The sequence below is a fragment of the Crotalus tigris genome, unplaced genomic scaffold (genome assembly GCF_016545835.1).
Source record: "Crotalus tigris isolate CLP2741 ecotype Arizona unplaced genomic scaffold, ASM1654583v1 scf7180000019601.482383, whole genome shotgun sequence".
Classification (NCBI taxonomy): Eukaryota; Metazoa; Chordata; class Lepidosauria; order Squamata; family Viperidae; genus Crotalus; species Crotalus tigris.
Genome location: NW_024097617.1, coordinates 136778 through 161543, shown reverse-complemented (window position 1 = coordinate 161543; position 24766 = coordinate 136778). Strand labels below are relative to the sequence as shown.

The 24766-nt window shown below is 51.3% G+C and overlaps 1 protein-coding gene across 2 annotated transcripts in view; it reads right to left on the bottom strand.

Annotated features, from left to right (window-relative positions):
- Nucleotides 1–24766, bottom strand: part of BCL2L1 (BCL2 like 1) — a 70490-nt gene that overhangs the window by 41942 nt on the left and 3782 nt on the right. Inside the window, exons 1-2 of one of the 2 annotated variants that reach the window (XM_039363845.1) lie at nucleotides 18365–18523; nucleotides 16093–16762 (exon numbers count right to left, since the gene is read on the bottom strand). In XM_039363845.1, the coding sequence (XP_039219779.1) occupies nucleotides 16093–16704 (612 nt within the window). In that variant the 5' untranslated portion in view covers nucleotides 16705–16762; nucleotides 18365–18523. Of the gene's footprint in view, nucleotides 1–16092; nucleotides 16763–18364; nucleotides 18524–24766 lie in introns of those variants that run through there. The other variant, XM_039363846.1, reaches the window with a different exon arrangement.

Here is a 24766-nt window from a genome sequence, read left to right as displayed (position 1 = left end):
CATCCAGTTTTGGTCACCACGATGTAAAAAAGATGTTGAGACTCTAGAAAGAGTGCAGAGAAGAGCAACAAAGATGATCAGGGGACTGGAGGCTGAAACATACAAGGAACGGTTGCTGGAATTGGGTATGTCTAGTTTAATGAAGAGAAGGACGAGGGGGGACATGATAGCAGTATTCCAATATCTCAGGGGCTGCCCCAAAGAAGAGGGAGTCAAGCTCTTCTCCAAAGCCCCTGAAGGCAGGACAAGAAGCAAGGGATGGACACTAACCAAGGAGAGAAGCAACCTGGAACTAAGGAGTAAATTTCCTAACGGTTAGAACAATTAACCAGTGGAACAACCTGCCTCCAGAAGCGGTGAATGCTCCATCATTAGACGTTTTTAAGAAGAGACTGGACAGCCATTTGTCTGAAATGGTATAGGGTTTCCTGCCTGAGCAGGGGGTTGGACTAGATGACCTCCAAGGCCCCTTCCAACCCAATGACTCTATGTTGTAAGCTGTTGTTAGGAACGATCTGTCTCTCGGGTTTTACAGGGTGATGGAAAAAAACCCCGGCTTATTTTGCCTTGCAGAGCTGGGAGTGCCCTCGCGTCAGAGGTGGGCCTTGTCAGACAAGTCACATTTTATCCCAGTGCAACGCAGGCTCGCCCGGATTACGTGCCAGGCGGGCAACGCCACGCCTGACACACACCAGCCGCGGCACGGATCCTTCTTCTCTGATGGACATGCTGGGCAGTCGAGCCGTGGTTCGGACGCCAGCTTCAATCAGGCGGGCTATTCCTCAACGCCCGCCCGTAGCTGGGGGGGGGGCCTCAGGGCTTCCTGGGAAGGTGGAGGCGTTGGAGAAGGCATCTTGCCAGACATTTGTGCAGTCGAGTTCACACAGACACACCTATCATACCTTCTCACATTCCAAGTGCATGAGACAAAGAGGCCGGCCTCCTTGCCCGAGAGGCAGTCTGACCCAGCCTTACCGAAGGCTGTGCTGAGTTTTAATCGCAGTACCCGATTCAACACAACGGCAGGTATCTGTTTAATATTGAAAAGGGCAAAATTGCCTGCCCTCTCCAGCGCTGGCCGGAACACGTCGCTGGCTTTTAGGGGTTACAGGGGTTCTCAACCTGTGGGTCGGGATCCCATTTGGGGTCGAGCGACCGTTTCACGGGGGTCGCCAAACAACGCCGTCCGCCATTTTCCCCCCCTCCTTTTCCTTAGCTGTGTTACTCCCTTTTATTCTATTGGCTTTTGAAAGCCCATAGAAGAGACTCTCTTGAATAGAGTCTAATTCTATGGGCTTTCCAAAGCCAATAGGAATTGCCCAGGCTGTCTCTGCCCTGCTGAGCCCGCCAAAAGTCCCATTCTGCAAACGGTGCTGCACCAGTTGAGTAGTCCTCGACTTATGACCGGTTGAGTATCCTTGACTTATGACCGGTTGGGGGTCATGGCATTAAAAAGGTTGAGAACCACTGGGTTACACAGACCCTCCAGCTGCTCCACCTAGGTCAGGGGTCCCCAATCCCGACCCCTGGTCCGTGGACCGGTACCGGGCTGTGGCACGCCAGCAACCGGCCCGCACAAACAAAGCCCCATCCTTGGGATGCAGGCAGCACACAAAACCACACACCCCCTCCGGTCCCCAGAAAAACCTTTCTACACCAGTGGTTCTCAACCTTTCCAATGCCGTGACCCCATAATACAGTTCCCCGTGTTGTGGTGACCCCAGGGGTGTGGCCAAGTGGGTGTGGCCACCAATAAGAGGGAGTAAGACAGCTAAGGAAAAGGGAAAAAAATGGCGGACAGCGTGGTTTGGCGACCCCCGTGAAATGGTCGTTCGACCCCAAATGGGGTCCCGACTCCACAGGTTGAGAACCACTGCTCTACACAGAAGGGTCCCTGATGCCCCGAAGGTTGGGGACCTCTGACCTGCGCATTACTGTGGCAATCTCAGCCCCCCCCCCCAGCAGTACAGAAGAGGCAGCCTGGCTGGGCTGCAGCAAAGGGCAATTGGATTCTTCTGCCATAGCCCCAAACTCAGGTTTGTACGCGGATGTGTGTGTGTTTGTGTGTGTCCTAGTTACTTGTCTGTGAGATATCTCCAAGAGGAGGAGGAGGAGGGGGGGGAGTAGAAGTAGGAGAAAAGAGAAAGAGAAGAGAAGAATGGAATGGAATAAGATGATGATGAGGAGGATAGCAGTAGAGGGAGAGAAGAAGAATGGAAGGAGGAGGAGGAGGAGAACGGGAGGAGGAGGAAGAGGGAAGCAGGAGAGAACAAAAAAGAAGAAGGGAAACAAGCAGGCGAAGAGAAGGAGAAGGGGAGAAGAAGAGAAGAATGGCATAAAGAGGAGGAGAGCAGTAGAAGGAGAGGAGAATGGAAGAAGAACAAGGAGGAGAACGGGAGGAGGAGGAAGAGGGAAGCAGGAGAGAAGAAAGAAGAAGGGAAACAAGCAGGTGAAGAGAAGGAGGAGAAGGGGAGAAGAAGAGAAGAATGGCATAAAGAGGAGAGCAGTAGAGGGAGAGAAGAAGAATGGAAGGAGGAGGAGAAGAACGGGAGGAGGAGAAAGAGGGAAGCAGGAGAGAACAAAAAGAAGGGAAACAAGCAGGCGAAGAGAAGAAGGAGAAGGGGAGAAGAAGAGAAGAATGGCATAAAGAGGAGGAGAGCAGTAGAAGGAGAGAAGAAGAATGGAAGAAGAAGGAGGAGGAGAAGAAGGACGAAGAGGGAAGCAGGAGAGAACAAAAAAGAAGAAGGGAAACAAGCAGGCGAAGAGAAGGAGAAGGGGAGAAGAAGAGAAGAATGGCATAAAGAGGAGGAGAGCAGTAGAAGGAGAGGAGAAGAATGGAAGAAGAACAAGGAGGAGGAGGAGAACGGGAGGAGGAGGAAGAGGGAAGCAGGAGAGAAGAAAGCAGAAAGGAAGAAGAGCCAAGAGAAGCAGACAAAGAGAAGGAGGGGAAGAGAAGAGAAGAAGAATGGAATGGAATAAGAAGAGGAGGAGGACAGCAACTGAAGAAGAATGAGAAGAATGGAAGGAGGAGGAGATGAGAAGGAGGAGGAGGTGGTGGTGAAGGGGAAGAGAAGAAGGAGGAAGAGGGGGAGGAGAAAGAGAAGAGGACCACCGCTGCCTTCCCAACAGGGCCCAAACCAGACCTGCCCATCCAAACTTGGACCACCGGCTCTCTGACACCCCCTCCCCTCCGTGGCAAAGCCTCGGGTTCCTCCACAACTCCGGAGAGCAAGAAGGGACACCTCTTCCAAGCCCACGTGTCCTCCCCCGTCTCCTCCGTGCCTCCCCCTCCCCATCATCTCCTCCCGGAGCCTCGAAAGCCAGGCTGGCTCCAGGGAACGCGTGCCAGGCTGCTCTCTGCCGGGGACAGGCCTGCCAGAACACGCAGGCCTCCTGGTAGCTCTCTTTCTTGGCAACCCCGCCCCGCCCACCGCGGCAGCATTCTGCAAGAGGGCCAGGCGGAGGTTCTTCCTTAGGCCTCCAGGGCTGATCCCAAGCCAAAAGGGGGCTGGGGGGGTGGGCTTGCAACCCAGGGCTGGGTCGGCAGCTGGAGCAGGCAGGGGAAGCAGCCCCTCCTCTCCACGGCGGGAAAGCCGGCTGGATGACTTTGGGTCAATCACCAGGAGACAGTGAGTTCTAGTTGCACCTTAGCCAGGAAAGCCAGCTGGGTGACTTTGGGCCAATCACCAGGAGACAGTGAGTTCTAGTTGCACCTTAGCCAGGAAAGCCGGCTGGGTGACTTTGGGTCAATCGCCAGGAGACAGTGATTGACCCAATCACCTTAACCAGGAGAGCCAGCTGGCTGACTTTGGGCCAATCGCCAGGAGACAATGAGTTCTAGTTCCGCCTTAGCCAGGAAAGCCAGCCAATCACCAGGAGATGGTGAGTTCTAGTTCCGCCTTAGCCGGGAAAGCCGGCTGGGTGACTTTGGGCCAATCGCCAGGAGACGGTGAGTTCTAGTCTGGCCTTAAGCATGAAAGCCAGTGGATGACTGGGCCAATTGCCAGGAGACAGTGCATTTAGTCCTGCCTTAGGTAAGAAAGCTGGTTGGGGGACTGGCCAATCACGCGCTCTCAGCCCTATCCATCTCACAGGGTTGTCGTCGTGGGGAAAATAGGAGGAGGAGGAGGATGTGTTGGCTGTGTCCACCGCCTTGAATTCCTCATAAAAAGAGACATTCAGATCTGTGCCCTTGCCATTCCAGCTTTTCTGGACCCTGCCAGGAAGGGTGTAACTCAGGAATGTGCAATTCTGGCCCCTCCTTGACCCCTGGACTTCAACTCCCAGAATTCCTGAACCGGCCATGGGAGTTGGAAGTCCATAGATCTTAAAAGAAACCAGAGTTGCCCACCCTTGGTGTGACTGTACAAAAAAAAAAAAAAATGAAATAAAAGGGTGAAATTGGAAACAGACCCATTTCGATGGAGCTGTGGATTCTAAGGAGAGCTGACTAACCACCTCCTCTTGGGAAGAGCAGGAATCCATCTCCAGCAATCCACAGGGAAGCTCCGGAGCCAAAAACCCGAACCCATCCCTTCCTGGCCGAAGGAAACAATGGGGTGCAACCCACAACGGGACTTTTGAGGCACGCCAACTTCTTTATAGTTGTTTGGCATAGTTGTTGTTGTTAATTGCGAAGTCGTGTCCGACCCATCGCGACCCCATGGATAACGTTCCTCCAGGCCTTCCTGTCTTCTACCATCTTCTGGAGTCCATTGAAGCTCACTCCTACTGCTTCAGTGACTCCATCCAGCCATCTGATTCTCTGTCGTCCCCTTCTTCTCTCGCCCTCCATCTTTCCCAGCATTAGGCTCTTCTCCAGGGAGTCCTTCCTTCTCCTTAGGTGGCCAAAGTATTTGAGTTTCAACTTCAGGATCTGACCTTCTAAGGAGCAGTCAGGGTTGATCTCTTCTAGGACTGACCGGTTTGAACGCCTTGCAGTCCAAGGGACTTGCAGGAGTCTTCTCCAGCACAAGAGTTCAAAGGCCTCCATTCTTTGGCGCTCAGCCTTTCTTATGGTCCAACTTTCACAGCCGTACATTGCAACTGAGAAAACCATGGCCTGGACTATACGCACTTTTGTTGGCAGGGTGATGTCTCTGCTATTCACCTCCGTCTTCAAACTTCGTCCCCGTTTCAAATCTTTGCAACTGCAAACCTCGCTTGTACAGAGGCGCAAAATCAAATCACATCACGTGAAGGGCTAACACCGCTTTGCAAAGCCTTAGTAAAAAAGCCCCATCTGGAATACTGCGTCTAGTTTTGGTCCCCGCGTTACAAAAAAGAGAGAGAAGACGTCGAGACTTTGGAAAAAGGGCAGAGAAGAGCAACTAAGATGAGTAAAGGCCGGGCAGAAAAACATAGGTTTGCAGGATTTGGCTTTGGATAGTCTAGAGAAAAGAAGGACTGGGGGGGGGGGACAGGATAGCCGTTTTCCAGAATTTGAGGGGCTGCCCCAAAGAAGGGGGGGGTTTCAACTTATTTTCCAAAGCGCCGGAAGGGAAGACAAGAAACAACGGATGGAAACTCATCAAGGAGAGAAGCAACCTGGACTTAAGGAGAAACTTCCTGACATTGAGAACAATTAACCAGCGGAACAACTTGCCACCAGAAATGGAGGGCGCTCCATCCCTGGAGATTTTTAAGAAGAGACGACTAGACAGTCACTTGTCTGACATGACATAGGGCAGTGATGACGAACCTTTTAGAGACTGAGTGCCCAAAAACCGCCCCCCACCCCCGTACCTGTTCTGCCCTACCCACTGGGCCAGCCACCACCTCACGGCCCGCCATAGATCACCCAGATAGCCCAGCAGCGCCATGGCGGCCACACCCTCCGCCCATGCCCCGCAGCAACATCTGCGCACGACGGGGCGCAAGGGCAGAGTCTTGTCCCCTCTGCCCAGCTACCACGTCCTTGGTTGCGCTGCTTCGCTTGGGCCGCACCCGGGGCGACACTCTGGGGGGGGGGACTACTGGTGAGGAGGGGGCTGTGGGAGGAGGCAGGGCTGGGGAGAGGTACGTGTGCCCACAGAGAGGGCTCCGAGTGCCGCCTCTGGCACCCGTGCCATAGGTTCGCCACCACTGACATAGGGTCTCCTGCCTGAGCAGGGGTTGGACTAGATGACCTCCAAGGTCCCTTCCAGCTGTATTCTGAATTGAATTCCCTTTAGCTTTTTTTTTTTTTTAACCACAGATAAGAGACAATGACGGGAGAAATCAATTTAGTTCTGTCTGTCAACCGCCTGATGGACTGCCGCAAACACCTCGCAGGGCGTTCGGGTACCGAGAACGAAGACCTTAAAACTGGCTCCACAAAGGCTGGTGGGAGGAAAGGAGCATTTTCAGCACCTTTTGATTAGTCAGGTGTAGCTCAGGTGGAAAGGAGCTCCAGAGAATTGCTGGCAGGTGGAGAGAAACCTCTTCACCGTGATGAGGCTTATTTTAGTAGACGGTCCCAGCTGGGCCTTGCTAAATGAACAGGTGGAGCCGGCAGGCAGGTGAAAGAGGCAGATTTTCCAAATAACTAGGTGTGTCCGCGCAAACACGACGTATACAGGTCGCCCAGCCTACCTGGGAGTGAAAGATTAATCGCTTGAGGAGGAGGGGGGGGGGAGGAGAGGAAATTGACCAGAGCACAAGGAAATCTTGGAGACTGCTTTGTTTTATTTTTAAAAGTTGTCCTGTTTTTAGGCTGGTCGGCAAAGCTATTGCTAACAGCTGATCTCCATCTAGATCAGTGTTTCTCAACCTTGACAATTTTAAGGCATGTGGACTTCAACTCCCAGAATTCCACAGCCAGCAATGCTGGCTGTGGAATTCTGGGAGTTGAAGTCCACATGCCTTAAAATTGTCAAGTTTGGGAAACACTGATATAGATGGATATACTTCAGGAGCTAAATGCTGAATGCTGATCTCACTGACCTGATCTGGGCACCGAAGCTAAGCAGGTTTTTGCCCGGTTAGAGCTTGGAGGGGAGACCTCTACAGCCGAATCCAAAATCTCAGAAGGAGGTAAGATACTTTGATCCCACTGCCAAGAGCGCCAGTGTGGCTCCAGGCAAGAAACCAGGTGGTGGTGAGTTTTAGTCATGCCTTAGCCATGAAAACCAGCTGGATGACTTTGGGCCAATCACCAGGAGACGGTGAGTTCTAGTCCCGCCTTAGGCATCAAAGCTAGTTGAGTGTCTTTGGGCCAATCGCCAGGAGACGGTGAGTTCTAGTCCCTGCGTAGGCATGAAAGGTGGCTAGGTGACTCTGGGCCAATCACCAGGAGACCGTGAGTTCTAGTCTCGCCTTAGCCATGAAAACCAGCTAGGTGACATTGGGCCAATCACCAGGAGAGTGTGAGTTCTAGTCCCATTTTAGGCATGAAAACCAGCTAGGTGACTTTGGGCCAATCACCAGGAGACGGTGAATTCTAGTCCTGCCTTAGGCGTGAAAGCCAGCTGGGTGACCTTGGGCCAATCACCAGGAGACGGTGAGTTCTAGTCCCGCCTTAGGCATTAAAGCCAGCTGGGTGACTTTGGGCCAATCACCAGGAGAGTGTGAGTTCTAGTCCCGCCTTAGGCATGGAAGCCAACTGGGTGACTTTGGGCCAATCACCAGGAGACGGTGAGTTCTAGTCTCGCCTTAGCCATGAAAACCAGCAAGGTGACTTTGGGCCAATCACTAGGAGAGTGTGAGTTCTAGTCCCATTTGAGGCATGAAAACCAGCTGGGTGACTTTGGGCCAACCACCCCCTCTCTCAGCTCAACCCACCTCACAGGGTGGTTATTTAGGAAAAGCAGGAGGTGGAAGGAATATGAGCTATGTTTGCTGCCTTGAGTTTCTTATTAAAAATAATCCAGGTGGCAAAGAAAGAAAGAAAGAAAAGAAAGGAGATAAAGACAAAGAGAAAGAAAGAAAAGTGAAATTAGACTGAAAGAGAAAGAAGACAGGAAGAAAGAAAAGGAGAGAAAGAAAAAAGGGAAAGAAACACTAGGAGCTGAGTTAATCTTAAGACCTTCCCTACTAATTTTTTTTTTTTTACTAAAAATAGATCCCTAAACTTGTGACTCCATAAAAGTACAAATGTGGTAATGTCCTGGGTGTGCTCCAAGCTGACAATTTATTGTCTAAACTGGGTCAAATGTTTGAACATCTTTCTTCTAAACCAGGGGTCTTCAAACTTGGCCACGTAAAGACTTGTGGACTTCAACTCCCAGAATTCCTCAGCCAGCCCTGAGGGCTGGCTGAGGAATTCTGAGAGTTGAAGTCCACAAGTCTTAACGTGGCCAAGTTTGAAGACCCTGGTTCTAAACCATTCCTTATACATTTCACACCTGGCCAATAACTTTCTCTTTTTCAGAAATTTTTTTTTTAGTAAAACAGATTATGATTGGCCCATGAGGTGTGTGACTTGAGGTAGACCCTGTATATTTGTTGGGGTGGGAGATTATTCCTGTTTTTATATATATATATATAAAAATATATATATTAACAATATATATATTATTAATTTTGTAGTTTTACAATGGTAAGTACTCCTGTTTTAGGAGGGCTTTGGAAAACCCCGATGTTCTTTTCGTGTTCAGCGTTTGCTTGTTCAGTCTCTTTGTTATTGTTGTTGTTGTTGTTTTAAAACAAAGTTGAGTCAAAAAAAAAATCAAGAATTGCAGGGGAGTTGTGAAAGGAAGCTAAGTTTCCTGACGTCAGTCTTTTGATATTGGGCTGTGCAATTCCTCAGCAAGGAATTGCCCTGTTTTTCTTCTCCAACTCAATGCTTTGGAGATACCCAAATAATGAGAATTTCCAAGATGGGAGGGTGGCAGGCTTAAGCATTGAGAGGTGCACTCTTCAACTCCCAGAATTCCCCAGCTTTCTTTCTTTCTTTCTTTCTTTCTTTCTTTCTTTCTTTCTTTCTTTCTTTCTTTCTTCTTTTTCTTTCCTTCTCTTTCCTTCCTTCCTTCCTTCTTTCCTTGCTTCCTTCCTAGAAGTTGGATTAGAGCAAGGGCCTTTGAACTTGGCCTTGGTTTCAACTCCCAGAATTCCCCAGCTTTCTTTCTTTCTTTCTTTCTTTCTTTTCTTTTTCTTTCTTTCTTTTTTCTTTCCCTTTCTTTCTTTCTTTCTTTCTTTCTTCTTTTTCTTTCCCTTTCCTTTTCTTTCTCCTTCCTTCCTTCCTTCCTTCCTTCCTTCCTTCCTTCCTTCCTTCCTTCCTTCCTTCCTTCCTAGAAGTTGGATTAGAGCAAGTGTCTTCAAACTTGGCCTTTTTATGACTTGTGGGTTTCAACTCCCAAAATTCTCCAGCTAGCAGTCTTTCTCTCTTTCTCTTTCTTTCTTTCTTTCTTTCTTTCTTTCTTTCTTTCTTTCTTTCTTTCTTTCTTTCTTCCTTCCTTCCTTCCTTCCTTCCTTCCTTCCTTCCTTCCTTCCTTCTTTTTCTTTCCTTCCTTTTTTCCTTTCCTTTTCTCTTCCTTCCTTCAAGTTGGATTAGAGCAAGGGTCTTCAAACCTGGCCCCTTTATGACTTGTGGATTTCAACTCCCAAAAGCGTCTCTGGCTGAGGAATTCTGGGAGTTGAAGTCCACAAGTCCTAAAAGGGCCAAGTTTGAAGACCCCCGGATTAGAGCATCCCTTTACGTGGTCATTGCAAGCAGAAAAAAGGGGGGGGGTCTTTGCGGCACATGGTCTGCCCAGACCATCGAACTGGCTGGAGCATTTTGTAGAAAAAGCGGAACGCAAGTCTCAGATTGTTTAATATGCAGGGAACTATTTCAGAATCTCCCCAAGGAGCTGTGAAAATGGCAAGGTTTTTCTGCCTTTCTGCCAGGCGCCAATCTGAGCAGAACTGCATCCCGCCTTTAAGCCAAAGAGAAGAGAAGAGAAGAGATGGTCTAGTCCACAGCAGACAAAGGGAAATGGAAAGAGGGGGTGTCACTATGGAACTGTGCCTGCCCCCTAATGGACAGGGGTGAACAGTTGAAAGAACTAAGTACGTCTAGTCCAGGGGTAGGCAAACTTGGCTCTTTTATGACTCGTGGACTTCAACTCCCAGAATTCCTGAGCCAGCCTGGCTCAGCTTGGAAACCTCTCCCTTTCCCCTCAGCATGGCTGGCTTGGGAATTCTGGGAGTTGGAGTCCATGAGTCATGAAGGGTCCATAGTTCCCCCATGCTGGCTCAGGAATTCTGGGAGTTGAAGTCCACGAGTCATAAAAGGGGCTATAGTACCCCATGCTGGCTCAGGAATTCTGGGAGTTGGAGTCCACGAGTCATGAGGGGGCCATAGTTCCCCCATGCTGGCTGAGGAATTCTGGGAGTTGAAGTCCCCGAGTCATGAGGGGGCCATAGTTCCCCCGTGCTGGCTCAGGAATTCTGGGAGTTGAAGTCCACCAGTCATGAGGGGGCCATAGTTCCCCCGTGCTGGCTCAGGAATTCTGGGAGTTGAAGTCCACGAGTCATGAGGGGGCCATAGTTCCCCCATGCTGGCTGAGGAATTCTGGGAGTTGAAGTCCACGAGTCATGAGGGGGCCGTAGTTCCCCTTTACTGCTCAGGAATTCTGGGAATTGAAGTCCACGAGTCATGAGGGGGCCATAGTTCCCCCATGCTGGCTGAGGAATTCTGGGAGTTGAAGTCCACGAGTCATGAGGGGGCCGTAGTTCCCCTTTACTGCTCAGGAATTCTGGGAATTGAAGTCCACGAGTCATGAGGGGGCCATAGTTCCCCCATGCTGGCTCAGGAATTTTGGGAGTTGAAGTCCACGAGTCATAAAAGGTCTACCTTGTCTCCAAAGCGCCTGAAGGCAGGACAAGAAGCAACAGAGGGAAACTCATCAAGAAGAGAAGCAACCTAGAATTATGGATAAATTTCCTATCCGTGAGAACAATCAGCGGAACTGCTTGCCACTGGAAGTTGTGGGTGCCTCAATACTGGAGGTTTTTAAGAGGGGATTGGACGGCCATTTGTCTGAAATGGTATAGGGTCTCCTGCTGGAGCAGGGGGATGGACTAGAAGACCTCCAAGGTCCCTTCCAACTCTTATTCTGTTAAATCCTCAACTTCCTGGAATTGGGATTGTCCAGTTTATCGAAAGGGACTAAGGGTGACATGATAGCAATAGTCCAGTATCTCAGGGGCTGCCCCAAAGAAGAGGGAGTCAAGCTATTCTCCAAAGCCCCAGAAGGCAGGAGAAGAAGCAACGGATGGAAACTCATTAAGGAGAGAAGCAACCTAGAACTAAGGAGAAACTTCCTGACAGAACAATGAACCAGTGGAACAACCTGCTTCCAGAAGCTGTAGATGCTCCAACCCTGGAAGTTTTTAAGAAGAGATTGGATAGCTATTTGTCTGAAATGGTATAGGGTTTCCTGTCTGAGCAGGGGGTTGGACTAGATGACCTCCAAGGTCCCTTCCAGCTCTGTTTACAGGTAGTCCTCGACAAGGAGAGGAGCAACCTAGACCTAAGGAGGACCTTCCTGGCCTTGAGAGCAATTCACCAGTGGAACAACCTGCCCCCAGAAGTTGTAGGTGCTCCATCCCTGCAGGTTTTCCAAAAGAGACACTTGTCTGGAATGGCAGAGCGTCTCCCGTTCAGGCAGGGGGTTGGACTAGAAGACCTCTGAGGTCCCTTCCAGCTCTGTTATTCTGTATTGTTTTTTTTTTTTTCCTTTTCCTCCCCCCCCCCCCGCATTCACAAGCAAGGGCCGGTGGTGACTTTCCATCCGGCAATTTAATCTAAATCCCGCCAGGGAGTTCGTTGACAAAATCAGATTACATTATCGCCTCGGTCTCCAGGAGACAAGGGCCCCGTCGTCACCCAGAGCGACAGTGGAAATCTCCACTGGGTCCAGGATTAATCTCGGAAGCTGGAGGTTAGGGTGAGTTTGGAGGGGGGGGGGAGAACCAGAAGAAAGAGAGAAAGAAAGAAAGAAAGAAAGAAAGAAAGAAAGAAAGAAAGAAAGAAAGAAAGAGAGAGAGAAAGAAAGAAAGAGAGAAAGAAAGAGAGAGAGAGAAAGAGAGAGAGAGAGAAAGAGAGAGAGAAAGAAAGAAAGAGAGAAAGAGAGAGAAAGAAAGAGAGAGAGAGAGAGAGAAAGAGAGAGAGAGAAAGAAAGAGAGAATGAAATAAAGAAAGAGAAAAAGAGAGAGAGAGAGAGAGAGAGAGAAAGAGAAAGAGAGACCAAAGGGGGCTTTAAGAAGAAGCTAGACAGTCACTTGTCTGAGATGGTATAGGTTCTCCTGCTTAAGCAGGGGGCTGGACTAGAAGACCTCCAAGGTCTCCTTTATTCTATTCTATTCTATTCTATTCTATTCTATTCTATTCTATTCTATTCTAGTCATCAAAGGTAAGACCTTTTCTTTTTAAAAAAAGAAAAGTTTACACAACTATAGCATTTTGAAGCAATGTGCTTACCCAACTAAGATATTTAGTTGGCAAGCTTTTTACTTGCAAACACATGAGGTCATGTCGCTTAATATTTACAGTTTTTGCAAACGCTTGTAGAAAGCATTTATCTTCCTTCTTTCCACGAAGTTTTGCATTTTCGTACAAGCTTTTCCCTAAGGTATTTTTAAATTGTTGATAAAACTATGTTTATACAATTGAGGGGGGGGCTATGAATTCTGTTTCTGCTATCCAGGAGGAAGAGGAACAGACTGTGGTTTACCTGGCCAGACACACCCCAGGCTGTGTTCCTGGGACAACTGCATACTAGGCATACCTGACCCCCCGCCCTCCCCAGAAGCTCTTCCTACCTTTCACCTCCTCCTCCCCTTTGCCCAGCCTTGCCCTTCCCCGCCCCACGGAGGGAATCCCCTATCTGCATCCTGTATTAAAGGTAGTCCTCAGTCCATTTAATGGCCATTCGAAGTTACACCAGTGCTGGGCAGAAAAAAAGGGAGTTAAGACCCTTTTTTCCACACCTACGACCCGTTGCAGTCGCTGATTGACATTTGGACCCTTGGCGACTGCTTCGTCTTTACGATGGCGGCGGAGTGTCCCAGAGGGGGTCACGCCATTCCCGTTTTTTGGGACCCTTCCGACGAGCAAAGTCGATGGGGCAAGCCCAGGGGTAGGCAACCTTGGCTCTTTTATGACTGGTGGACTTCAACTCCCAGAATTCCTGGGCCAGCATGGGGGAACTATGACCCCTGAATGACTCGTGGACTTCAACTCCCAGAATCCCTCAGCCAGCATGAGGGGAACTATGCCCCCCCTCATGACTCATGGACTTCAATTCCCAGAATTCCTGAGCCAGCATGAGGGGAACTATGCCCCCCCTCATGACTCGTGGACTTCAATTCCCAGAATTCCTGAGCCAGCATGGGGGAATTATGGCCCCCTCATGACTCGTGGACTTCAACTCCCAGAATTCCTGAGCCAACCTGGCTCAGCTTGGAAACCTCTCCCTTTCCCCTCAGCATGGCTGGCTGAGGAATTCTGGGAGTTGAAGTCCACGAGTCATGAGGGGGCCATAGTTCCCTCATGCTGGCTCAGGAATTCTGGGAGTTGAAGTCCACCAGTCATAAAAGAGCCAAGGTTGCCTACCCCTGGGCGAGCCGGATCCACTTCACAATGGTGTCCCTGATTTAACAATGGCCGCAATGTGCTCAACGCACGGGGCGAGGAAAGGGGTGAAACGGGGGCAAAGCTCACTTAGCGAAGGTCTTGCTTAGCGACGGAGGTTCCAGCCCCCCATTGCGGTGGTTGAGTCAAGGACTATCTGTATTGGGGTTCTTATCACTTAACGAAAGGCATCTGCACAACCCACAACACGCTTGACGTAGGTGTTAAGCGTGAACCTTGGCGACCATGTTGGCACGGGCGCCCAAGTTGTAGCATCCTGGCTGCGGAATTCTGGGAGTTGAAGTCCACTCCTCTCTTCAAGTGGCCGACATTGAGAAACACTTGACACAACCAACCACTTTGCACGTAACAGAGTGGTGCACAAGGCCTGCAGGGCAGTGACTCAGCCCCTGGACCTCTGAGGTACCCGCAAGCAGAGTAACCAGACTTACTCGCTGGAGCAGCAACACACGATGGACCTGCTTCGGAGGAAAGGGAAGTCACGTATTTTTCCCCCCTCCGGGGAGCAACCTCAACCCCTGCAAGTCTCAGACAACACCTGTCTCCAAGCCAACGTGCAACTTCACAAACCCTGAGGTTCCGGGAACAAGCCAGGGTTTCCATCGACAAGTTGGGTTACCAGAGATGGCACTGATGATGTTCCCTAGTTGGGTCATGAAAGGTCTCCAAGAAGACCACCCAGCTCAGAGAGCCCCAAGGACCCCATAGTCGTCGTCGTCCTCCTCCTCCTCCTCCTCCTCCTCCTCCTCTCGACAAAGCCCACTCCCTTCTAGTGCCAATGATGTTCCCTAGTTGGGTCATGAAAGGTCTGCAAGAAGACCACCCAGCTCAGAGAGCACCAAGGACCCCACATCACTCCTCCTCCTCCTCCTCCTCCTCTCTGCAACTCCTCCTCCTCCTCCTTCTGCAACTCCTCCTCCTCCCTCCTCCTCCTCTTCCTCCTCCTCCTCCTTTTCCTCCTCCTCTCTGCAACTCCACTCCCTTCTAGGGCCAATGTTCCCTAGTTGGGTCATGAAAGGTCTGCAAGAAGACAACCTAGCTCACAGAGCACCAAGGACCCCACAGTCCACCTCCTCCTCCTCCTCCTCCTCCTCTCCACAAACACCCCTCCCTTCTAGCACTGATGATGTTCCCTAGTTGGGTCACGAAAGGTCTGCAAGAAAACCATCAAGCTCAGACAGCACCCAGGACCCCACAGTCCTCCTCTTCTTCCTCCTCCTCCTCCTCCTTCCCATTGATGATATTCCCAAGTTGGGTCACGAAAGGTCTGCAAGAAGACCACCCAGCTCAGAGAGCACCCAGGACCCCACAGGTCAACCCTTGGGCTACAAACATTCTCCCCTCATTGCCACAAGACCGAAGTTCAACAGTTCCCTCTTTCCGCCTCCACAGCGGTTGCCAGGTTAAACAAGGTGAGGCAGCCGCGCGCCTTTGATCCTGTTCCAATGGACAAGATCCGTGGAGGGGGGGGGGCGGTGCTAGGGCCGGCCCCCAGGGCAAGATAACCCCTCCCACCTTTTCATTCCCCACTGGATCCCAGCGATCTTTGCGCGGAAAGCAGACGAGGGAAATCGGAAATCCTGGCGGAGGTTCGTCACTGAGCGATTAAGCGGTTTGGGGAAGGGGTCCCCCTCTACCCCACAGGCTGCTTCTGCGTACCCCGATAAAAATGCCAGGTGGAGGATTTTACGCAAAGGGCACAGATTCTTCCCCCACCTTTTGGGGGGGGGGCAAAAAGACAGGAATTCCCAGAAAGGATGTGCCAAAAGGATGCCGCTAGGCACGGCGACACCATCGCGACTGGCCCTCTCTCGCCGGGGATCGGGGGCTGCCAGAGACACAGGTAGTCCTCGACTTACCACCACAGTGGGCTACCAAATTTACGTTGCTAAACGAGACCTTGGCCAAGTGAGTTGAGAGCAGAATGTCCGCGGTTAGGAAAGCAAGCAACGGAGTGAGTTGGGAGCCATTTTGCGGCTTTCTCGGCCACCGTCGGTCAGCGAATCGCTTGCAATCGTTAAGGGAGCCCCACGGCCGTTAAGTGAATCCAGGTTCCTCGGCTGGCCGGAAGGTTGCCGAAGGAGATCGCGTGCCCCCCCCCAGGGGATGCCGCGACCATCATAAATACGAGACGGTGGCCAAGCGTCCGAATTTTGATCACGCGACCAACGGTCGTGTGAAAAACGGTCATAAGTCACATTGCTCGTCAGAAGATCGCAAAAGGGGTGTACACAACCCCGGGACACTGGAACCATCGTAAATACAAGTCAGTTGCCAAGTGAATTTTGATCACGTGACTATGGGGAGGCTGCAACGGTCGTAAGTGTGAAAAACGGTCCCGGGTCCCTTTTTTTGGTGCCGTCGTAACTTGGAACGGTCACTAAATGAACTGTGGTTAAGTCGAGGGCTACCTGTATGGCACAGCTGATCCCCTTGTACGGCACAGCTGATTTTATAGGGGGAAAGGAAGGGGGCACCCCTCTCGCTCCCCCCCGTCCCACCCGCCACCGCCCCGGTCCTTTGCCAAGGCTTACCCAGCCTCCGTTATCTTGGATCCAGGGGTCCAGGTGTTCGGTCAGGTAAGTGGCCATCCAGGTGGCGATCCGCTCCACCAGGCCTTGCATCTCCTTGTCGACGCTCTCCACGCACAGCGCCCCGCCGAAGGAAAAAAAGGCCACAATCCGCCCCCAGTTCACCCCGTCGCGGAAAAGTTCGTTCACCACCTGCTCGAAGCTCTGGTAGGCGGTGCCGGGGGTGATGTGGAGCTGCGAGGTCAGGTCGCTGAAAGCGCGCCGGTAGCGCAGTTCGAACTCGTCCCCGGCTTCCCGCAGCGTCTGCCTCACTTCCGCCTGGGGGGCCTCGTCCAGGTCTTCCAGCAGGCTCGGGTGGCCGGCCGCCCCGTGGACCACGGGGCCGGGGCTGGGGTGCCAAGAGGGGCTGCCGTTCAGCACGCCGCCCATCTCGCCGGCCAGCGCCGTCCGGTCTTCCCCGCTGCCCTCGATCGCGCTCCAGCTGTGGCCCCGCTGCGACAGCTTGTAGGAAATAAAGTCCACCACCAGGGCCCGGTTGCCGTTCGACATTTTCACACCTCCGCTGCGCGTCTCAGTGAGTCCATGGTCTGCCACACCGGCCGTCCTGCTTACCATAGGAGGAGGCAGCTCCCCTGCAGCGTGGGCACAGCCATCCCAGCGTCGGACAAGGAAACTTCGCCAACAGCAGCAGCAGCAGAGAGAAGCAAAAACGGAAAGTGTTAAAGGACCAGCTGCGGACGCAGGGCAAGGTGCAGCAGGAGCACCAGCAGCGCACGGGGGGGGGCTTTGATGCCCCCGGGAAGCTCATGCATTCACCAGCCAGCATCCTTGCTTGCCGTCCCGGCGGGTGGGGGCGGGGGCGCCCTGCAACCCAACCCCGGCTACCGATCCAGCCCCCAAAGGGTCCCTAATGGGAACCAGATCCTCGTCACCCGGGCAAGCGCCCCCCCCCTCCCCGTGCCTCGTCTCCATCCCACCTCCTGGAGCCGAACCAGCTGCGACCGGCGTTATTGCTGCAGTCTGCCAGGCTGGAGAGAGAAGGGGGGGGGGTAAACCCAGGAGGGCTCCCGTTGCCACTTTGATGGGAGTGCTGCGGGTCTGCTGCTGCAGCAGTAAAGCATGGAGACCCCTCCCCCTTCGCGCCCCCTGCCTCTCCCCCTCCCACCCACCCGGCTTCCCTCCCTCCCTCCCTCCCTCCTCCCTGGGATCAAAGCACTTCCTGGTTCTTGAGACTAGCTTGCCTTTTTTTTTTTTTAAATTTTATTTTAAAGAGACCAGGGCTGACTCCGAGCTTCCAGCCACTAACAAGGGACTCCGGGCTGAACTCCGATCCTGTTTTCCAGCAGGAGCTGTTTCCCCCCCCCCCCGCAGAGGGGCGAGAAAGGCCAGGAAAGAGTTCCCAAGCCAGCGAGGCGGATTAACGGGGTTGGGGGGGGTTAGTCGCGAAGCCAAATCCATCCGAATAAAGCTGGAAGGGACCTTGGAGGTCTTCTAGTCCAACCCCCCTGCTCTAGCAGGAGACCCTACCCCATTCCAGACAGGTGGCTGGTCGGGTCTTTACTTAAAAAAAAAAAAAAACCTCCAGCGTTGGGCGCACCCACAACTTCTGGAGGCGAGGTTAATTCCCCTCGTTCTGAGGAAGTTTCTCCTTCGTTCCAGATTGCTTCTCTCCTGGGTGAGTTTCCATTACTTGTTTGGAAAATAAGTCGGGACACCCCCCCCCATCACCATCACCCCCATCTAACTCTGGGGCAACCCCCCCCCCAAAACTGGCATGCAAGGCTGCAAGATTTCCGGAACAACTTTGAGCTCGGAGACCACCCCCCCACACACTTGCTGTCCCCGCAGCCTGCTGCATGACCACCCCCCCAAATCAACACTCTGGCGTGAAGTTAAACTACAGGCAAAAAGGATCGGAGAGACGGAAGAGGGGGGAAGGAATGCCAAGGGGGGGGGGAAGGCTGCCTCGGAGCCCTGAATGCCCTGATTCTCAGTCTTCACCGTCAGAGCAATGAGTCATCCGGTGAGACACATTCCAAGAAGCGGTGAAGCCCCGCAGAGGCACCGCACGGAAGCCCCCCCCCCATACGGCACAAGGCACCAACTTCCCCGGGAACGGCTAGGCTCTGCGCGGGGGACACCCTCAACCTTGGCTTCCCTGCTTTGCCAAGACCCCCTCCAGGTTTTACCGATGGGCTGGCCGGGAGGGGGGGCATGCTTCAACCGATGGGCTGGCCGGGGGGAGCATGCTTCAAGGGATACGCAGCATACTCACCGCCCTGGAAAGGGAGCAGAGGCTTCTCGGGTGCAGATCTCAGCAGAGGGAGCTATGCGCTGCTGCGGCGAATGTGAGAATGCGGAGAAGGAGGAGGAGGAGGAGGAGGCAGCAGGCTTGGGTAGCGTTCCAGGCACTGGCTGACCCTCCTTGTCATCCACAGGGCCCGCCTCCCGGGGAGTCCCGCCTCCCCCCAGCACACAAGCCGCCCCCATCCCCACCCAGCTTTGGCAAGTGTCAACGCTCTGGCACGTCAAGGCTCTGGCGTGGAGGGGGGGGGGGGCTCGGCTTTGCAAAAGCATGCAAAAAGCCAAGGAGTGCCTCCCCAGGCCCGCTTTTCTTTTGCAAAGTTTTGTTCCCCACGTTACAAAACACACACACACAAAATGTTGAAAGGTTGGGAAAAGGGCAGAGAAGCGCAACTAAGACGATTAAAGGCCCGGAGACGAAAAACGCACGAAGAACGGTGGCAGGAATTGGGTTTCACTCATTCTAGAGCAGTGTTTCCCAAACTTGACAATTTTAAGGCATGAGGACTTCAACTCCCAGAATTCCACAGCCAACAACGCTGGCTGTGGAATTCTGGGAGTTGAAGTCCTCATGCCTTAAAATTGTCAAGTTTGGGAAACACTGCTCTAGAGAAAAGAAGGACCGGGGTGGGGTGGGGGACGTATAAAACATATAAGGAACGGTTGCTGGAATTGGGATTGTCCAGTTTGACGAAAAGAAGGACTAAAGGTGATATGATAGCAGTATTCCAGTATTTGAGGGGCCGCCCCAAAGAAGTAGGGGGGGGGTGTCAAATTATTCTACCAAGCATCTGAAGACGGGAGGGAAACTAATCAAGGAGAGAAGCAACCTGGGACGAAGGAGGGATTTCCCAAGACTGTTGAGGACAATCAACCAGTGGAACTACCCGCCTCCAGAAGCTGTGAATGCTCCAACATTGGAAGTTTTAAAGAAGAGACTGGACGGTTATTTGTCTGAAATGGTATAGGGTTTCCTGCCTGAGCAGGGGGCTGGACTAGATGACCTCCAAGGCCCCTTCCACCTCTGCTATTCAGTGGAACGGCTTGGCTCCAGAGGTTGTGGGTGGATAGTTTCAAGAAGAGATTGGGCAGCCACCTCTCTGAAATGGTATAGGGCAGGGGTCTTCAAACTTGGCCCTTTGATGACTCGTGGACGTCAACTCCCAGAATTCCTGAGCCAGCATGGGGGAACTGTGGCCCCCTTATGACTTGTGGACGTCAACTCCCAGAATTCCTGAGCCAGCATGGGGGAACTGTGGCCCCCTCATGACTGGTGGACTTCAACTCCCAGAATTCCTGAGCCAGCATGGGGGAACTGTGGCCCCCTTATGACTTGTGGACGTCAACTCCCAGAATTCCTGAGCCAGCATGGGGGAACTGTGGCCCCCTCATGACTTGTGGACTTCAACTCCCAGAATTCCTGAGCCAGCACGGCTCAGCTTGGAAACCTCTCCCTTTCCCCTCAGTGTGCCTGGCTCAGGAATTCTGGGAGTTGAAGTCCACACGTCTTAAAGTTGCTGAGATGGAGAAACAATGGACTAGGCCAGGGGTAGGCAACCTTGGCTCTTTTATGACTTGTGGACTTCAACTCCCAGAATTCCTGAGCCAGCATGGGGGAACTATGGCCCCCTCATGACTGGTGGACTTCAACTCCCAGAATTCCTGAGCCAGCATGGCTCAGCTTGGAAACCTCTCCCTTTCCCCTCAGCATGGCTGGCTCAGGAATTCTGGGAGTTGAAGTCCACCAGTCATAAAAGGGCCAAGGTTGCCTACCCCTGCCCAAATGCCTGAATTTTGATCATGTGACTGTGAGGAAAAAATATTTAAATATTTAAACCAGGGGCCTTCAAACTCGGCCCCCCCATGACTCGTGGACTTCAACTCCCAGAATTCCTGAGCCAGGCACGCCTGGCTGAGGAATTCTGGGAGTTGAAGTCCACAAGTCATCAAAGGGCCAAGTTTGAAGACCCCTGGTATAGGGTCACCTGCTTAAGCAGAGGGTTGGACTAGAAGACCTCCAAGGTCCCTCCCATCTCTATTCTAATTGAAATCCTTCCTCCCCTCACTTGCCAGTGGCCCAGGGGAGGCTCAGCACCCCCCACGGCTGCCTTTGGCTGCTGTCCTGAAGCAGAGAGAGAGCTGGGAATGGGCCTTTCTCCTCCGACTGGGAATAAGTGTGGTCTGAGTTCAAGAGCCTGGAGAGGGTTCCCTGTTCCAGGGGAGGGAGAGGAACGAGGGTAACAGAATCAGCACCAGCTAGGCAGGGGATGGAAGCTTAAACAGCAACCGCCGCAGTGCTTAGATTTACCTAAGTCGTCCTCCTCTTACAACCACATTGGAGCCCAAAATTTCTGTTACTAAGCGAAATATTTCTTAAGTGAGTCTTGCCCCGTTTTGCCACAGTTGTTAAGAGAATCACCGCAGGGGTTATTAAGTCAGTCTGGCGTCCCCAAGGACGTTCCTTGTCGGAAAGGGGGGATCGTGGGACCGCCGGGGACCCTGCAACCGTCATAGAGGCGAGTCAGTTACCCAGCGGCCGAATCCTGATCACGTGACTAGGGGGAGGCTGCAACGGTTGTGCAAAGGGTGAAAAATGGGCCGTTGTAACTTGGAACGGTCACTAAACGTACTCTTGTAAGACAATCCCTTAAATAGGAGCCAGCCGTGTGCTGCAGCTGCCAAAGAAGCCAACACAGTGCTGGGTTGCATCAACAGAGGGAGAGAATCAAGATCATGTGAAGTGTTAATACCACTTTACAAAGCCTTGGTAAGGCCACACTTGGAATCCTGCATCCAGGTTTGGTCACCACGATGTAAAAAAGATGCTGAGACTCTAGAAAAAAGGCAGAGAAGAGCAACAAAGAGGATCAGGGGACTGGAGGCTAAAACATATAAGGAACGGTGGCTGGAATTGGATAGGTCTAGTTTAATGAAGAGAAGGACGAGGGGGGACAGGATAGCAGCCTTCCAGTATCTCAGGGGCTGCCCCAAAGAAGAGGGAGTCAAGCTATCCTCCAAGGCGCCTGAAGGCAGGACAAGAAGCAATGGATGGAAACTCATCAAGGAGAGAAGCAACCTAGAACTAAGGAGAAACTTCCTGACAGTGAGAACAATGAACCAATGGAACAACCTGCCTCCAGAAGTGGTGAATGCTCCAACACTGGAAGTTTTTAAGAAGATTATAGGTGGCACCTTGATCCACAAAAGTTGTTTCGTATGTATCCGAATGTACAGCCCAAATGTTGGAGATGTGGTTGTTTGGATGCAACGTATTATCATATTTGGTGGTTATATAGAAATGTAAAGGCTTTTTGGATCAAGATTTGGTGGAATATTCAGAAGATTTTTAATAGAAGGATAAAATTTACACCACAATTATTTTTGTTAGGTATTATTGTAGACTGTGATGGTAAAGAGATTACCTTAATGTTAAATTTTATTACGGCGACAAGGTTGCTGATTGGGCAATATTGGAAGAAGGATTCCTTGCCTACTAAGAAGAATGGTTTCTCAAAGTTTCTCATTTATCAGAAATGGCAAAAAATTCGGCTTATCTGAAAGACCATTCACAAGAGAGATATATATCGGTGTGGAAAAGATGGGTAAATTTTGTACAGAATAAATAATGGGATTAAGAAGTATTATTTAGCTTTTGAATAATTTATAGTTTAAATTGGGTATGGTTCATTTGTAGTTTCTATGTATTGGAGTTAAAGTATTTTAAACTTTTTTGGATCTATGTATAGTGGATTGATGTTCATGTAATTTGTATGTTTTTTTTTTCCTGTTTCTTTAACCCTGTATTCAGCTCTGGGAAGGAGGGGGATGGGGTGGGAGGGGGGGTATTTTATTGTAAAAAGTTTATAAAAATTTTCAATAAAAAAAAAAGAAGAGACTGGACAGCCATTTGTCTGAAATGGTATAGGGTTACCTGCCTGAGCAGGGGGTTGGACTTGATGACCTCCAAGGTCCCTTCCATCTATTATTATTATTATGATGATGATGATGATGATGACTACCTGTATACTAGTCCACAGCGCTTTAGTGCACCCTCTGAGCGGTTTGCAAAGCCAGCATATTTCCCTCCAACAATTTGAGTCCTGTCTGGGTTTTGTTTTCCAAGCTTCCGGACTTGTGTGGGAGCCCCTGGCCCCCCCCCCCCATGAATCTAAAAGCTTGGAAGATAAAGCCTTCAGGCCTGGGGACTGATACAGATTTGATCCTGCAACATTATCCAGGGACGCGTAGATCCGCCTTCATTCGTAATCTGGGTCTTCCTTTAAAACACCAGCTAGGCAAAAGTGTCCTTTTTTTTTGTCATCAGGTGGAAAAAAAAAAACCCACCAACCCAGCCTTTTCCAGCCTGTCTGGGAACAATGGTGGCGCAGCAGTTAGAGTGCAGTCCTGCAGGCCACTTTAGCTGACTGTGTTCAGCAGGTCAGCGGTTCAAATCTCACCGGCTCAAGGTTGACTCAGCCTTCCATCCTTCCGGGGTAGGTAAAATGAGGACCCAGATTGTTGGGGGCAATGTAATATATATATATACATTGCTTACTGGTGTACACCGCTTAGAGAGTGCTTGCACTTAAAGCGGTATATAAGTCTCATAAATAAATAAATAAATAAATAAATAAATAAATGGAAGCTGTAGTTAGAGCAGACTTTTCTCAATCCTGGCCCCCTTTAAGATGGGAGGACGTGGAGAGGGGTTAAGGATGGGGATGCCATGACACCCACCTTGGCTGTCATCGCCCGTCTGCACCTTCCTCATTATACAACAACAAATGTACGGACGTGTTGCAAAACTAGGCTTGTGCTCAAGTCTAGTGGCATCAGGCTAGACACCAGGAGACGGTGAGTTCTAGTCCCGCCTTAGGCATGAAAGCTGGCTGAGTGACTTTGGGCCAATCACCAGGAGACGGTGAGTTCTAGTCCCGCCTTAGAAACAAAAGCTGGCTGAGTGACTTTGGGCCAATCACCAGGAGACGGTGAGTTCCAGTCCCGCCTTAGGCACAAAAGCTGGCTGAGTGACTTTGGGCCAATCACCAGGAGACGGTGAGTTCTAGTCCCGCCTTAGGCACAAAAGCTGGCTGAGTGACTTTGGGCCAATCACCAGGAGACGGTGAGTTCCAGTCCCGCCTTAGGCATGAAAGCTGGCTTAGTGACTTTGGGCCAATCACCAGGAGACGGTGAGTTCTAGTCCTGCCTTAGGTGTGAAAATTGCCTGGGTGACATTGGACCAATCACCAGGAGTCCATGAATTCAAGTCCCGCCTTAGGCATGAGAGACAGCTGGGTGACTTTGGGCCCATCGTTCTCCCTCAGCCTAACCCGCCTCACAGGGTTGTCGTTGCGGTGAAAACAGGAAGAAGGAGTATTAGGTACGTTCGCCCCCCCCTCCACGAATTATTTCTAAACCCTAATAAAAGCAGGATAAAGATCAAAATCAATCAACAAATCACAGACAGAAGTCAAGAATGGCAGGTGATGGAAGAGAGCGAGCTGAACGTCACCGCTCTTGTTATCCAACTTTTATACAGAAGCCACCTGGGCAGAGAACCGACAGTCCTTCCGCAATTCGGTCCCGTCTCATTGTAATAACAGGTAAGCACCCTGCAACGTTGACAAGATCTCAGGTACGTCAAATGGACGTTTTGAAGAAGAGACTGGACAGCCATTTGTCCGAAATGGTTTAGGGCAGTGGTTCTCAACCTTTTTAATGCCGCGACCCCCCAACCGGTCGTAAGTCGAGGACTACTCAACCGGTCGTAAGTCGAGGACTACTCACCTGGTGCAGCACCATTTGCAGAATGGGACTTTTGGCGGGCTCAGCAGGGCAGAGACAGCCTGGACAATTCCTATTGGCTTTGGAAAGCCAATAGAATTAGACTCTATTCAAGAGAGTCGCTTCTATTGCTTTCAAAAGCCAATAGAATAAAAGGGAGTAGCACAGCTAAGGAAAAGGGGAAAAAAATGGCGGACTGCGTTGTTTGGCGACCCCCGTGAAATGGTCGTTCGACCCCAAATGGGGTCCCGACCCACAGGTTGAGAACCACTGGTTTAGGGTCACCACGATGTAAAAGATGTTGGTCACCACGATGTAAAAAAGATGTTGAGACTCTAGAAAGAGTACAGAGAAGAGCAACAAAGATGATTAGGGGACTGGAGGCTAAAACATATAAGGAACGGTTGCGAGAATTGGGTATGTCTAGTTTAACGAAGAGAAGGACAAGGGGGGACATGATAGCAGTATTCCAATATCTCAGGGGCTGCCATAAAGAAGAGGGAATTAAGCTATTTTCCAAAGCACCTGAAGGCAGGACAAGAAGCAACGGGTGGAAACTAATCAAGGAGAGAAGCAACCTAGAACTAAG